This window comes from Monodelphis domestica, chromosome 7 (assembly GCF_027887165.1).
Source record: "Monodelphis domestica isolate mMonDom1 chromosome 7, mMonDom1.pri, whole genome shotgun sequence".
Classification (NCBI taxonomy): domain Eukaryota; kingdom Metazoa; phylum Chordata; class Mammalia; order Didelphimorphia; family Didelphidae; genus Monodelphis; species Monodelphis domestica.
The window spans coordinates 205,043,544-205,060,937 of NC_077233.1; the positions used below are offsets into that span (position 1 = coordinate 205,043,544).

Genomic DNA, 17,394 nt, shown 5'->3' on the forward strand with positions numbered 1-17,394 from the left:
AGGGTTTATTAAAAAATAATAATAAGATATAATTAGAATAGGAATTAATATTAAAAGCCTCTGTAAAGCTGAAAGTGCCTGTATATTTCCCCTTATCTTGCCACATGCTCTGGAGGTTGTGACATGAGGAAACCAGGCCCCTATGCTTGCAGTTTCATGACCAAGTCACCCAAGAAAAGGAAGGGGAAAAGGTTCAGAACCCCTAGTCATACCCTCTGGTTGAATCATTGCCTATGTTTATAAAACCTATAAGACCTAAGATTTGGGCTCTCAGACCTTGCTGCATTTATTTGTAGCTCTCGCAATAAAAGTCCATTTTTGCTCAGGTCTTGTCCCAGTTCTTTTCTTTTTTACATTTCTTATTCTAAAGATCTTTTTTTCTTCTTGCTTCCATAGAATAAGTTGGGGGACACAGCTTTGCATGCTGCCTCCTGGAAGGGTTATGCTGACATTGTAGAGATGCTTCTGGCAAAAGGTAAATCTAAACGTTAGGTTAGCACTCCTTTGGTTCTTTTCTCCCCCCATTAAAAAAAGTACCAAATTTTTAATAATCATAACCAAAATAGATGTTTCCATTTACATAACAACAAAAAAGTTGTATATAAACTGCATTTCGATTCTGTGCCACTTTTCTTTTAGAGACTATAGTATATTTATTATTATTTTCAAAGCTGTCCTTGTCTGAGATTCCTTCTGGCATTTTCTTCTGTTATACTCACTAACTGGGGGTGGGGGGAAGTTAACATTAAACTCTTTGTTTCACTTAATCATTTTGAATTGCTTCTCAGTCTTTTGGCTAAGATTAAGTGTGTTGTTTAGCCATTTTCATCATTTTAATCCAGTGTCGAGCATTTTTTTTTAAGTACCTACTACATTCTTCTTTTAGATCAGGCAGCAGGGCATAGTAGATGGATAGCTAGACTTGGGTTTAGTTATTACCTTAAAAACTTAATAGTTGTGGGGACCCTAGCTGAGTTATATATCTCCCAGGGCCTCATCTGTAAAATGAAGAGGTTCCACTGGACCTCTAGGTTTCCTTCCAGCTCAAAATTCTTAGGATCATTGGTCCAAGATGCTGGGACACCAAGAGCCCTCCTCACCAAATGGTACCTGCCTTCAAAGAGCTTTTGAAAGAGCACTTGAAGAGTGGGGAAAGTTAAGCATAAAAACACATAAGCTTTCGCTCAATGTTTTGTTTTTGTTTTTGTTTTTTTCAATAGAATGAGAGCACTAACATCTAGGGAATATCAAGAAAACTTTCCTCTTGGTGGTAGTTCATGTGTTAAATGTTAAAGAAAGATGAGAGCTCAAAGAAGCAGGTCAGGAGGGGCAAGCTTGACAGGGACACAACAAAAGGTGGAAGGGTGGGTTTGGGGAACAGCAAATAGACTATTTTAGAAGGATGGTGGTATCCTAAACAGAAATAAGGAAGTTGAGAGGGAGAGGCAGGGTTTGGGGGAAGAGAATGAGTTCTATTTTGGACATGTAGAATCTGTGTTACTCAGCATCCTCAGAGAAAATCTGATATAAAGCAGAAGTGAATAAGAGAGTAAAAGGAAATAGAACTTAAATTTGACAAGATATTTGTAAATAGGACAGTAACTGCCCAAGAGGAGAAAAAAAATGAAGCCCAAGAAATGTCTCTTTCCTTGTTCCCTAAAATGTTCTTGGCTCAAGATTTGTTTTATTTTATTTTATTTATTTATTTTTAGCATTTAAGTGTTACTTTTTTATATATTTAATTTTTTAAAGAAGAGGTGAAGAATGAATTGGATAAATTATTTTGGACAGCAGCACTATGTGAAACAACAAATTACATCTAAATTACAAATAAATAAACAATAAAGTACATTGTTGTGCAATCAGTTCATCTAATCTGAGAGGGAATCTCCAGATGTAAAATGTTATTCTATCAAAGTCTTTCCCCATCTCCCCGATCTTTCCCTCTCAGTGGACATCTTGAGAAAAAAAAGAGAAAGGAATGTCCCTTAATCAATCCTGAAACTTATTTTGGCACATTTATTCTGTTATGTATTAGTGTCTTGAGATTGTTCTCAAACTTTATAACTCATTAGTACCTGCATGGCACAGATCATAGAGCACTAAGCCTTGAGTCAGGAAGACTTGAGTTCAAATATGGAACCAGACTTTTTTTAGCTATATGACGTTGGGCAATTTAAGCTTTGTTCCAGTTTACTCACCTGTAAAAGTGGAGATGATATTAATACTTTCCTCCCAGGTAGCTGTGAGGATCCAAATAGATAGTATTTGCAAAGTCCTTTGCAAACCATAAAGTACCATATAAATAATAGCTATTATTATTATTATTATTAATTTTCATGTATCTGATCATGTGGAATTTACTGGGCATGGGGAGATAGGGTAGTAAGCCACTTATCAAGCTTTCTAATTTTAATTTGATAGAAATCTTAAGGAGATTTTTAAAAGAGAGTAATAACAGATTGTAAGGATGCAGTGAACAGAGAACAGGCCTTGAAACAAGGAACACATAGATACAAGTCTTGCCTCAGACACAGACTGATTGTATGACCCTAGGCAAGTCACCACTTCACCGCCCATTATAGGCAACTCTATAAGACTATGGGTAGAGTTTGCAGAGAAGATTTCTATCTGTAATGGTAGAGAGAGCTTCTTCACTTAGAAATTCCCTATGTGAATGAAAAAACAGATTTAGTCTTTAATCCTAAATGACTATAATCATAACATTTGCAGCAGCAAATTCCTTCATTGAAGGTGTCAGAAACTCAATTTCAACTTTTTCCTCTTATTTTTGTTGTTGTTTTACTGCTGAACAACTAAAAAAATTATCTTCCAAAGTCAAAACTTCTTCCCCTTGCCTCTTCAACCTATGTGACCTTGGAGAAGTCACTTCCCCATACTGGGCCTCAGTTTGTCTACCTGTAAAATGAGGAAGATTGGACTAGATGACCTCTAAGGACACTTCCAACTGTACATTCCACAATGCTTCTGTCTCTTGCTGACCTTTGCCAAAAGTGATAATTTGTTTGAATGGGAGATAAAGACAAAACGTTGCCTCTTCCCTTGGGTTTTTGTCAAGGTGGTGAAAGTGGAATGGATTTGCTTAAGGATATGATACTCTTTCCCAAAAAAATGACTTCCTTCTTTTGTCATCAAAGGTGCTAGGACAGACTTGAGAAATAATGAGAAGAAGCTAGCCCTGGACATGGCAACCAATGCTGCCTGTGCTGCTCTGCTTAAGAAGAAACAAGGGACAGGTACTTCAATTTATTATTTCTTTCTTCTCTACCTTCTTTTTGAACTTTGTTTAGATTATTTTCCCAAAAGGTGTTTTGGTGACTTGTAAGTTTGATTATTTTTCTCATTTGGGAGTAGAAATGCTATAGTAGGCAAAAAAATAAAATTCCAAATAAAAATGAGTGCTCTAATGTAACACAGCTTTTTATGATTGGTTTCACATCTCCTTTCATTCCCTTAATTTATTGGTTTTCACAACAATCTTCTCCCCTGCCCATTCTCAGGCTTCTTTTTTAGTGCTCCTCAGTGTCAAATAGTATTTCCGATCCTTTGCTACAGATATATTTGTAGCTATATCTGTTATTTTAAAATATTTTACAAAGTTTAAAAATTAATAAAATACATGCTCATCAGAATACCCAACAAGTTTTTTTAATAGAACATTCTCAAAATTTATTACAAGTTCTATAATCGTTTCCCAGAAGCTCAAAACTATTTCAATGGAAACACCATTCCTTACTTTGTTTACATAATATTTGTGTCCAAAAGAGACCACTGATTGTCAACAGTCATAAAAAGAGCTCGTGTGGTAGTTTTAAAAGAAAAAACACTGAACACATTTGGGCCACTATTTCTCTTTGAGTAATCCCTCTGAATATTTGTCCTTTGATATTAAGCCGTCATTCAAACCCAGTCACTATATGAAGACTTTTCCTGTGTCGCCACTAAATTCACACCTACTTTAGTATTTGAAAAAGGGTGAAATGATTGTGACAAGCCTTTTCTTTCATGGTTTTAATTCTTTTCCACTTGTGGGTGTCACTCACTCCAAGTACCACTCCTATCCTCACTTCCTTTTCCTTTGTCATCTTCTCTTCCCTCCTTTCTATAAAGGCTCAAATGTAAAAAGAGGGACAAGGTTAGTGTTAGGGCATAATTTATTCTTTCTTTCCTTCAGTCAATCAGCAAGCATTTATTGAGGATACAAACACAATAAATGAAACCATCCTTATTCACAAGAGGGCAGGGGAGATAACAAGAAAAAATGTTAAAGTATATGCCGAATGAATACAAAGTAATTAAAAACTAGGAGGTCTGAGAAGGTGTGTGCTGGCTGAGAGGATCAGAGAAGTCTTTACATAGAAGATGCAGCTTGAACATCATAGAAGGGAGTTCTCTGAGGCAAAAGTACAAAGGCACAGATGGAAAATGGAGTTTGGGTAGGATTTTATGCCTACTCCACATGATATTATGTTGAAGCAGAAACAATGCATACATTTTATTTCACCATTTTTTCCCCTGGTTCTCTTCCCACCCAAAGGTAGTTGAAGGGAATTCTACCACTTCCTCTACCTTGGGGAACACCATTTAGTGCTTCAGTCAAGAGATGATAATGGGGTTTTTACCCCAGAAAACTTGCATGCTGTTCTTGGTAGTTAAATTGAACAGTAGTTACAGATTCATCTCTTGGGGAGGGGTAATAGGTAGCCCCTAAGTTTCAGGGTCATTTTCTCTCTATCCTTACCTCTCTGCTTTCTTGGTTTGTCATTCAAAGCTCTTTATAACCTAGTGCCCCTCCTACCTTTCCAGTCTTCTTACATCTTACTCAGCACCCTGTATTCATTGATCCACAGACACTGGTCTCCTGACTGTTCCATTAATAGGTGCCATTTCTTGGCTCCAGACATTTTCTGTGACTGTTCCCCATTCCTGGAATGCTTTTCCTTCCAGTCTTCTGGCTACCGACCTCCCTCGTTTCCTTCACATTTCAACTAAAATCCCACCTTCTACAAGAAATCTTTCCCAAACCTTATTAATTATTTCCTATTTATCTTATATATAGCTTGCTTTGCATATATTTGTTTGTATGTTGCCTCCCTCATTAGATTGCAAGTTTCTTGAAGGTAGGGACTGTCTTGTGCTTATCACAGTTCCAGGTCCATAGTAGTCACTTAATAAATGTTTATTAATTGATTATTCAGTTAGGACACATCATGGGTAACAATGAAGGAGGACAAGAAGTCATAAAAAACCAAAATTTTTAGGAAAGAGAAAATAGAGAAAAGTAAAGAAACAAAACAAACAAAAGGAGGAGTTTTGCTGGGGTGATGGCGATGGCACATCATGGACTGATTTTATCTCAGCAGAAGCCACCTAAGCCACTTCCTTCTTCCATTAATTTTACTCTGTTAATTTTTTCTTCCATCTACCCTACCAGCTGTTTCCCTGAAACACTTACTCACCGCCCTGTGCCAGCAGCATGGTGGATGGGGCCCCCAAAGGAGTCCCAAATTACGCCATGCCTGCTATGAATAGTTAGATAAAGCATCTATTAATATATATATATAAAATGCCTGGCAGAATAAGAACTTTATATACATTCTAATATATCATAAAATTAATTATAATAAATTATAATTTATATACATAAATTATAATAAAATAATACTTATGTATTACAAAAACTTTGTAAGTATGTATATATATATATGTATGTGTGTGTATGTATGTATATATATATATGCTGAGGATAGAAATACAAACCAACAAGTGGTGCCTGCCCTCAGTGAGCCTGAATTTTAACAGGGGACAATAACATATCAAAGGAGCAGAGTCCTGGAATGGGAGGGAAGCTTGGCAAGGGAATGTGGGCGTGAGTCTGGGGGCCTTCCTTTCTAGTGAACCCTGTGAAGGAGTCACCAGCCAGCAGAGCAGGGCCTCAGGATGCAGGTTCTCCTCGAGTGGGGTGGTCGGGAGAGGGAGACTTGGTCTTAAGGAGCTCCTTACTTATATTCTTTTCTGCCCAAAGTTGTTAGTTATTAAGAAAATTGATGGGGGCCAAGCCTAGAATGAAGAGGACCTGGGTTCAAACCCTGGGCAAGTCACTTAACCCCAGTTGCTTGGCCTTTGTTACTCTTCTGTCTTGGAGATGAGAAGTAAGGGTTTTTTAAAAATGGGGTTACTTTTGAGATCTGGTACAGACTTCTCATGGGGCATGTGTGTATTTCCCCAATGATCTATAGACTCCAAGTAAACTTAGAAACTTGTTATAGGCTCTTCCCCTCCTATAACTTTATTCCTCCATCTGCCTTCTTCTTTGCTTCCCTTCATCTTTCCTTACTCCATCATTTGCCTGGCCACAGTTTTCTCTTCTGTGCCTTTAAAAATTCCGCTTCTTAAGATTACTCTATTACAAAAATGAATAATATAGAAAAAAATAAAATGAAAAAATTAATAAAAATTCTGTTTCTTGCCTTTAGCTAGAACAATTGGCTGAGCTACCTGAAGATACCTTTTTTGTTTTGAGCCCTATCCAAGGGAATACCAGCTTTGAGGGAGCATTAGACATTTTTCTTTGGATCTTTCTATTTTTTGTTTACACTTTCTACTTCTCTGGTACCTCTGGTAAGCTAGAGGATATAAGCACAGGACTTGGAGTCAGGATAACCCAAGTTTGAATTTTGCCTCACAAGCTTATTTGATGTGTGGCCCAAGCAATTCATTTAACCTTCCTGTGTCTTAGTTTCCTCAAAAGGGGGATAATTATAAAGCCTATTAACTTTATTGTTCTAAGGATCAAATCTCCTTAAAACATGGTGTAAATGCTTTTGATAGGTAGATGCTAAGAGTAGCTTCTCTTAGGTTAGCAGATTTTTTAAAGCACTTAATCTTCCATCTTAGAATCAATACTGTGAATTGGCTCCAAGGCAGAAGAGTGGTAATGGCTGGGCAATGGGAGTTAAGTGACTTGCCCAGGATCACCCAGCTAGGAAGTGTCTGAGGCCAGATTTGAACTCAGCATCTCCTGTCTCTGGGTCTGGCTCTCTATCCACTGAGTCACCCAGCTGCCCGTAGTAGATATTTTTAAAGAGAAGGGGAGGGAACAACCATTTATTAGGTTCCTACTTTGTGCCAAGCACTATGCCAAGTGCTTTACAAATATTATCTCATTTGAAATATATATGTGTTAGTGTATATTAATATATCTATAAATACGTAAAGAAATATATGTATATGCCAATATTACACAGATAATAATATACAAATATTATTCTAACAACAGTCCTAGGAGGTAAGTGCTATTATTATTCCCAATTTACAGATGAGGAAACAAAGGCAAACCGGTTAAATGACATGCCCTTGGGTCATAGGACTAGTAAGTGTGTGAAGCCAGATTTCAACTCAGATCTTTGGATTCCAAGCCTTGCCCCTCTAGCTCTGTGGCTTCTGTCACTTGGCTAGAGGAGGCTTTTATTCATTCAGTTCTTTTAGTCATTGTTTGCCTCACTCTCACTTGTGTACGTTTGACCTTATCAAGAAACTTGCTGGCGCTTTAAAAAATCCTGCCATGTCCCAGGCACCATGCTGGCAGCTAGGAACCTAAGGATGGAAGCTAGCCAGTGTCTGCCCTCAGAGTGCTTTACTTGTTTGCAACTTGTTTTAAGTGAGGCAGAGTTGGGAGTCAGACGTCACCCTCCCAATATCATTGGTCCTCTTTGGAGATGATGGACAAAGAACAACAACAAAGCCTATTCAGAACATTAGGTTCTTCTTGCCTCTCGGTAAAGGAGTGGGGGATAGAAGGGAACAATCATGGATTTATCCGTAAAATTTATCCATTTGAAACTTGCAGTTGTGAGTCCATAATTGTTCTGTATAACTGACCCCTTCCATGTACTTTGCAGAGATAAGTGTGTCGGCTGTGTGCATTCTTGGGGGGGGATGGAGTACTTAATGATCTTTTCTGCAGGACTCTCAGAAATATCCCCAAAACATGTAATAAGTTGATATGTAGATTGAAGGAGGAATTTCTTTTTTATAGAGTAGCTAGGTCCTGTGGGAAATAGTGGATCCTCTGGAATTCAAACCTGACCTCAGACTCTAGTTGTGTGATCCTGGGCAAGTCACTTACTTTTGTCTGCCTACGTTTCCTTATCTGTAAAATGAGCTGGAGAAGGAATGGCAAACTATTCCAGTATCTTTGCCAAGAAAACTCCAAATGGGGCCATGAAGAATCTGACACGACTTAAAATGACTGAACAGCAATTCTTTATAGAGGTGGATGTTGAGTTTGATAACAGAACTGAAAGGACCTGGGGGATGATTTGGTTCATTCTGATTGGCTTATGCCCCTTTGATATGTATGTATTGTGTTCTTTCCTATTATACTTATAGGCTTCTCTCCCAATTTTAGTCCAATCTGTTTCTTCTCTCTCCCACCTTCCACTTTCCTACACTTTAAGGATAAACAATATTGCTGTTGACTTAAAGTAGTTTGTAAATGTTAAAAGTGTTAACATCTGGTTGCTTTGTCTCTTCTTTTAGATGTGGTTCGGACATTAAGCAATGCTGAGGACTATCTCGATGATGAAGATTCAGATTAATGCCTTCCCAGAGTGTTTGAGATTGAAACCTCTGTTGTCTATGCTATTAAAAATCTTAAACAAACAACCCTATCATTGCCAGAAGTGTTGATAACTGTAAAAAATACATGAGAAAGGCAGTACTGCCTTCTGTTGGGGTAGAATTTGTAAATTACTTTATCTTCACTTTAAATTTGCCAATAAGTGACTAGATTACTTTGCTGTGTAAAGTGCATTTATGTTGACCAAATTAGCACAAGAGAGAATAATTTCTATTTATCCTGCTTGAAGGAATTAATTTTTTTTGCTTAATAATGAAAACTCGGGGTGGATATATATATATATATATTTTTAAGTTCATAATTTACCTCAGAGTTGAAGTATTTTGAATGAACTGTGGAGGGGGAAATGCTTGTTATAAACACAAACCAAAAGTATCTCTTTAGAAAGCTGTCAGTTATTCTGACAAAAATAAATATTTTATGACACTTTATACTCCTAATCTGTTTTTTGTGAAATTGTCTGTTGGTAAATGAACCTTGTGATGGTGCTAGTGTAAAATTTAAAATTAATCTCAAATATAAAAATATTATATTTTAGGAGATTTATTAATGATCATTAGAAATAAAGGAATAAAAGGGATACAAAATAAAAACCACATGCCCATGGCTAATCAGCCAGTTCAAAATCTCCCATGCTTACCACCACCATCTTTGCCAGTAAGCCAAAGAGGCCAGGACCCTCCATGTCACTGCCTAATATCCCCTGTCTACAGGAAGTATGTAACGACAGGAAGTGAGTGGGCTTCCAGGAAATGTTCTTTTTTAGGGTAACAGATTTTCAATTATACACTAGTGCTTTGAATGAGAACTTTTAAAACAAATTATTTTATTTTAAAATTAATTGGCACACTGGATGCCCTACCCCTTCTCTGCTTCACTATCTTCATCTAAAACATAAGAGAGTTGGACTCAGCAACCTCTAAGGTCTCTTCTTTGTCTAGATCTGTGATTCTTTTAGTGAAGTAATATTCTACTCCATTTATGTGCCATATTTTTTTTAATAGTATTTTATTTGATCATTTCCATGCATTTTTTCATTAAAGACAAAGATCATTTTCTTTTCCTCCCTCCCACCCCCCGTGGCCGACGTGTGATTCCACTGGTATCATATGTGTTCTTGACTTGAACCCATTGCCATGTTGTTAGTATTTGCATCAGAGTGTTCGATCCGAGTCTTTCCTCTGTCATGTCCCCTCAGCCATTGTAGTCAGGCAGTTGCTTTTCCTTGGTGTTTCTATTCCCTCAGTTTGTCCTCTGCTTTTGGATAGTGTTTTTTTCTCCTTGATTCCTGCAGATTGTGCAGGGACATTACACTGCCACTAATGGAGAAGTCCATTACGTTCGATGATACCACAGTGTGTTTGTCTCTGTGTACAATGTTCTCCTGGTTCTGCTCCTCTCGCTCTGCATCACTTCCTGGAGGTTGTTCCAGTTCACATGGAAATCCTCCACTTTATTATTCCTTTGAGCACAATAGTATTCCATCACCAACATATACCACAATTTGTTCAGCCATTCCCCAATTGATGGGCATCCCCTCATTTGTGCCATATTTTTTATGAGCTACTCTGGGCCCCAGATTTTTTCCCGTGCTTTTCATTGCCATAAAATATTGTTGTTATGTATTATGGAAAGATGCAATATGATAGACTTTGCTACTAACAACAATAATCTGGGACAATTCTAAGAGACTTATAAAAAAGAATGCTATCCACATATAGAGAAAAAACTGTTGGAATCAGAATGCAGATGGAAGCATATGATTTATCACTTGTTTATTTGGCTATATGTTTTGGGGTTTTGGTTTTATAAGATTATTCAATTCCAAAAATGAACAATATCGAAATATGTTTTGTGTGATGATACATGTATAACCCAGATTGAATTGCTTGCTAGCTCCAGGAGGAGGAAGGAAGAAGGAAGGGAAACAATTTGGATCATATAACTCTGGAAAAGTTATGTGAAAATTTGTAATTAAAATAAAAACAAATAACATTTCCATGGACATTTTGGTACATGTGGGATTTTTCTCCCCCTTGAGATATATTCCCAGTAGAGGGACCTCCAAGTCAAAAGATGGGAACAAATGAGTAATCTCTCTTTGATAATTCCAAACTCTTCTAGAATTGGCTGTCTTTAATTCCCAGCCACTAGCAGTGTATTCTCATGCCTGTCAGGAACTTCTTAAAAATGTAATTTGTACAATTTCATGATAATTAACAACAAGGCAATTATCATTTATAAATTATGTTTCCAAAAATGGTGTGTAATTTGATGAGTAATTTCATCTTTATCTCTAGTTATCTGAGCTTTAATGGCTCTGATGCTTTAGTAAATTGACAAATCCAACAAGATGTTCTCTCAGCTATGAGAGATTCTATGGTTTGATTTCTTTTAGTGACAGATGGACAGGAGTCATGAAAGATTTGCGTTCAGTTTTTCTTTCTGATACTTTCTCATCCTTTCAGAATGTGGGTGTAATGAGGTTTTTCACGGAAGACAGTTAGTATGCTAGAACATCCCCATAATAATGGTACTGAATATAGGAGCCTGATTTCTATGTCATTGAAATAATGTTAGGATATGCTGTTTAAAAGTAGATTTTGTAATAAGTCTGTCATGTTAATTTCATAAAACACTTTGATGAAGATAAGGAAATGTTTAAAGAAGGAAGTGGCTCAACTCAGGAAGTGAGTAACTGCTGGTAAAAGGCCTTTGTCTGATGTGTCTGTCTTGAGATAAAAAGTTTTTGATCCTCAATCAGCCCCTTTAAAAAATGATAACTGATAAATATTATATATATTATATATGTAATGGCTGTAATAGACAAATGGGTTTAAATTCTGGAATTGAAGGAAAAGCATATTTTATCTTTGTGAACTGAAATTGTCTCTGAAATATAAAACCTGGGCTGCATAATTATAATCCTTGCTGTTATGGAGAGAGTGTTAAGACTTGTAGTCGAGGAGACTTGGGTTCAGATTCAGTGGCTGACCTTTACTAGCTGTATAATCATAAGAACACCACTATTTTCTCCAGATCTTGGTTTCCTCTTCTGTAAAATAGGGGAGTTGGACAAAATGGCCTTGAAATTGCCTTCCAAGTTATAGTCTTGCCATCTATGACATTTTTACATACAGAACTTCTCTTTCCATAGATCATCTTGTATTCTTGACTTTTCATTTCTGACATTTCATCACCAATTTTCCTAGTCACAGAGACTCAAGGCTTTGACTCTTCTTTGTCCTTAACATCTTCCCCCACAGTTGTTCCTCCTGCCCATCCAATCACTCACCACTTTCTATCACTTCTACCTTGACTATCTTTTTCTGACGAGTCCTCAAACTTGTTTTTCGCCTTTTGAAAACCATTTTGATGATTATTTCCATATAGTAGTAGTTTCTCGGTAACCAAGGATGACGATTGTCTTTGTGTGTTTTCATCTATGATAGATGAGTGTTCACAAAGACACTTGTGCGTGAAAGAGATTTAAGTGGAAGAGTTGATGCACAGAGACAGTCCCACTCTCGGCGTTGGAAGCCTGGGTCCAGTGGCACGAAAAGTCGTTACACCTGGGGTCTTCCTCAGCTGCATTGGATGGCCGTGTTGTCTTTTGTGCTCCAACACACCCTGAGCACTCCACAGTGCTTTGCTGCATCGCCATTTCCATATAATTGGCCTTAAAAATATATAATTGGTTTCCTTTGTAATCCTGTGTAATTTATTTTGTAATAAACACATACTATAACCTCCATAACAAATACAATTTGTAATAAATTTAATAAATAACAAAATATTATTCTGAGATGGGGTCCATAGGATTTGCCAGATTGACATGAAGGACCCATGATTCCCCAAATGTTTAAGAACCCTTGCTCTAACCTAAATGAATACTTCCCTGTTCTTGTTGGCACCATCACAATCAAGCTTTCATTGCCTCTTGACTAGATTTTTTTTCAATAGCCTAACCATTTCATCTTCTCACCAGTCTCTCATATCCACCATTCAAGAGTGAGCTTTCTAATATTTTTCACAGATAATTTTACTGGCTTGCTCCCAAACTTTCAATGATTCACCACTGCCAACCAATCTCAGTCTGGCATTCAGGACCCTAACCCACTTTTCCAGTTTTATCCCCCCTTCCAACTATACAAACTCCAGTAGTTGGACCCTGAATGTGTGAACTCTTCTTTACTTCAATATCTTCATCTAAAAAATGAGGGAGCTGGACTCCATGACCTCTAAGATGCCTTCTTTGTCTAGATCTATGATTCTTTTTGTGAAGTAATATCTGCTCCATTTATATGCCGTAATTTTGTTGAGCTACTTTGGGCTCAGATTTTCCAGTAATACTATTCTGCAAGTATACTCATTTTTCTGCTTCCATATTTTAATGCTTCATCTCTCTGTCATCATTACCCCTCCATTTTACCCTTCCATGTCCAATAACTAGTCTTTATATATTGCTCTAAGGTTTACAAAAGCTCTTTACATTTGTTATTTCATTTGATCTTTATAACAGGTTTTGTGATGAAGGTGCTTTTATTCCCATTAGGCTTAGAGAAGTTAAGTGATTTGCCCAGGAAGTGTCTGAGGTAGGAATCAAACTCAGGTCTTTCTATATCCCAGTTCATCACCAGGAATTGCCCCCTAAATCTCTTCCTATTGAAATCGTGCCTATGTATCAAGACTTGGTTCAGTAAAAGCCTTCTGGACTCTCGACACTTAATTGTAATAATATCTTTCTTCTGAAGCCCAGCAATTACATTTATACCACCGACACCTAATCCACTTACCACATCCTGCTTGTATTAAAGCCCTTCTTGTATGTGCCTTCACCCTGTCCAGTGGACTCTAAAGCTCCCTGGGCCCCCTGCACAACGCGTACAGCGCAGTCTGCTAAACAAAGCATCTGTTTAGTATATTTTTATAAAATGGTAGCTACTTTGAAATATTGTCTTTTCTGTTGTAACTCTTAAGTAAATATTCTCCAAATTGTGCCTTTGCTTCCTCTGTGGCTGTAGAATGGCCTGATGGTCCTTAATCTTTTTTTAGTGTTCCCCTGGCTCCTATAGATTTTGAGCTTGGAGTAGATAGAAGAGAGAATGGAGAAAGAAAAAAAAATCAAGAACTTATAACCTGGAGGATAATAGTAAAAATATTTTAAACATGAGAATAGATAGTAAAAGCTTCATGGTTATATATAAATTCTTCAAATAAAATGATATGTTTAGATAAAAACTTTGGAGGGAAATCCTAGTGTGGGGGCCAGTCTTTTAGGAGACAGTGAAGTAAAGAGGGATTTGGGAAAAAATAAGGGGATCATATTAATAAAGGCAGATACTTATTTTTCTTGGGAAATATGTAAGAGGTTGGTGGGGGGGGGGCGTAAAAAAAAAAAGAACAGTTCATTCAGTTATAGCTGAGACACCATGGGAAAATTTATATTTGGTTTTGTGTTGACTTGGCTTTTCATGGGTATCTACCAGTAAATCTGTGGTTTTCACAGAGGCTTAGTGAGTGCTGAATTCAGCAACAACAAAGGAAAAAAACCCTGTTCCAGCATTAAGTGACTGCATTGCAGATGTGGCCCTGCAAATGGCATACAAAAGCTTGTGGCTTACTTTCTAGAAATAATTTTAGAAGTTATTGCAGTGCAGCCTTTCTGGTTGTCATGATGCCTTTGTCATTTAGAAAGCACTGCAGTCCATGGAATTACTTTTCAACTAAAACCCTGCTGCCTTTAATGTTAAGAAGAAAGCTTTGGCTTGTAAATTAGGTTTCATTTCTGTGGCTGGCCTGATGCTGTTTGTAATTTTCAGCGTGCTCTCCATGCACCCTGCAGTAGAACATCAGAAGGTTCCAGATTTCTGGGATTAGGTCTTGTTACGGGGTTCTTTTGTATAATTCAAGAAAAATTAGAGAACAAAGCAATTGTAGCATTAGCCCATTAAATGAAACTTACTATCTGCTTGGGAATGATAGCGAAGCAGTGACAGAATCTGTTTAGTTTGGGGGAGTCAGGCTTATGTTTAATGTGAGTTTTTCTGGATTTTAAAGTGAAGTCATTGGTACTGATTAATGAGGATTCTTAGTAGAAAATTTCTCAGTTACACAGATTGCTGATCTGACTTGTAGAGTGAATAGAGGGCCCAAGTAAACACTAATTGAGTTGATAGCTAATTTGGCCCTTTGTGTTTAATTTTGCAGTAAGAAATAGAGTAATCAGGTTTCTAATTTATTTAAGCATTTGAAATTTGGGATTTAGATGGAAATTACTGCAGAAAATTCTGTAAGCCATTTTCTAATGAACTAAAAATCTCTCAGAAATTGTCTTTGGACCTCATCCCCTCCACATATAGCATTTATAAGTTGTTATCTATAAATCTATGGATTTCTTTTAAAATTTTTCTATTTTTATTTTAAGGATTAAATGACATATCCTAGACCTGATAGTGAATGAATAAGAATATGAACCTAACACTGCAAGTATTTAAACTTGTTTTGAAATTATATATATTTAGTTTATATAAACTAAATTATTGAACTTTGACATATCATAACTTCTATCATTCCAAGTTCCCATTAGGACTTTGTTCATTTTTAAAAATTCATTTTTCCTCATGGATTGCAGTTAGTCTGAAATCTATTCTTCCTTTTTTCACTGTATTTCACAGTATTTTTAAAATTTTTTTTAAAGTTTTATTTTATTTTTTATTACATACTTGGTAACACCACTAACTTCATCTAACTGAACATATGTATAAAAAAGATTAACTGCAAGTCCACAAACTACATTATTTACAATTTGTTTAAAATGTAAATTTTATATGTATGCTAACATAAACATCCTCTATTTTTGAGTTTACTTTGGATTTGTTTTACTTGAATATGTTTTTCTCTTGATATGGTGGCTATTTGAAAAACTGTAATCATGGCATTTATTGTCCATATTCTCTTTTCTTCTTTTTTAATCTGTCTCTTTTAATCTAATAAATTTCCCTTTTTTCCTTATATTTCCAATATTTGTCATTTCAATAATATGATATACTCTATTACATTCAAATATCATTATCTATTCAGCCATTTCTTTTATTCATTGCATTTGTGTTATTTCCAATTATTCTGTCATAACAAATAAAGCTTCCATGAACATTTTCATACTTACACAGCTTTTTACTCTTTCAATAATGCCCTTAAGACTTAACCCTAGTAATGGGATCTCTAGATTAACAAGTATGAACAGCTTTACAGATCTTAATGTAGATTTCCATATCGTTTTCTAAAAAAATAATAATCACAGCTGATCTAGCATTCAGACATGTTTCTTCATCTTCCTGTCAGCATTTAATATGATCACTTTAACATGTCAGGTTCTCAGTTAACATATATCACCAGGACCATATTTTGCTAGTGTGGTCATACCCAGTGGAACTTTTTTCCAGTGCTATAACCTCTCAGGGATGCAGAGTTACCTGTATAGTAGAATTAGTGTTAAGGTAAGACTTTCGCAGAACATTTACACTGTTTTAGCCATTGTTGTCCCATCAGAAATTTGGATTATGTGTGTGTTCAAACTTAGATATATTACTAATGTCATGCATGTGTATGTGTGTGCACTCTCTAGATATCTATCTTATTCATCTTAACTTCTATTCGTTTCCTTAATTTCTTTTTTGTTGTTGTTAGATTTATCTAATTCTGAGAGGGAAAAATTAAGGTCTGCTGCTATTTTGTTATTTATTTACATCTGTATCTCATTTAGTTTTTCCTTTAAAAATATGGATGCTATAACACGGTAGATATAGGTACAATATTGATAATGTTACATTACTCAGAGTAACCCTCCTCCCCCTCCCTTGTTCATCCCTTCCAAATCTATCCATTCTAGCCCAACTCTGTCAGAGATCATAACTTCTTTTCCCGCCTTCTCTGGATCAGCAGAGATGTAGTATATTTTGTTCCAGCTCCTGTAATATTGAAAATTAATATTATGCCAAATGTAATATTTAGAAATTGGTTTGGAAATATAATATTAGTTTAAAAAAAGATTATTGTGGTCGCTGTTTATAAAATAATTAACTTTTAAGTCATGAGGATAATAGTAGTTTTTAACAATACAAATTTCATATATAGTCGAAGAAAGAAATAAGGAGGGAAGGAAATAAAAATATTTCCTAGCCTACCACCCTAATCTTACCAATCCACAAGAGCGTCTTCTGCCCTAGCCATCAATGTGGAATCGCAGAAAGACCCCCCCAGCCAAAGACCTCCAAAGAACCCCTCCTCTCCTCTACAGTCTCATTTCTATCTCCTCTTTTCCCACATTACTTCCTTTCCCTTTGAGCTGGTCTACCGCATCTCAGGGGCCAATCAAAGTCTCTGTTTGAAGTGTTCCAGCCACACTAATGGGCTGACTAGGAGGAGCAGAAAGTTCACAACCCTGGGAGGAAGAGGTTCCCTTTACACACCCCTCACCTTCACTCTATGTTTGTCTCTCATTTTCAGTTGTTTCTTATAAACAACACATTTTCAAGGCCTTTTTTTAATCTTTTCTTTGCATGTGTGAATTGATCCCATTACACTTAAAATCATATTTCCTAGTTGTGCATTTCCATCTACTTGATTCCTCCTCACTGCTTGTCCCCCTCATCCTTTCTTTCTGCTGTATCTTTTTTCAGATGTTTAATTTTCTTTGACCAATACCTCTCCTATTCACATCCCATCCCCAG

General features: G+C 36.4%; 1 protein-coding gene across 1 annotated transcript in view; it reads left to right on the forward strand.

Annotated features, from left to right (window-relative positions):
- OSTF1 (osteoclast stimulating factor 1) overlaps positions 1-9,093 on the forward strand; it is a 70,885-nt gene extending 61,792 nt beyond the window's left edge. The window contains exons 8-10 of the mRNA XM_007498541.3: positions 397-475; positions 3,159-3,257; positions 8,563-9,093. Of these exons, the coding sequence (XP_007498603.1) occupies positions 397-475; positions 3,159-3,257; positions 8,563-8,621 (237 nt within the window). The 3' untranslated portion in view covers positions 8,622-9,093. The remainder of the gene's footprint in view (positions 1-396; positions 476-3,158; positions 3,258-8,562) is intronic.
- Positions 9,094-17,394: the final 8,301 nt, after the last annotated feature.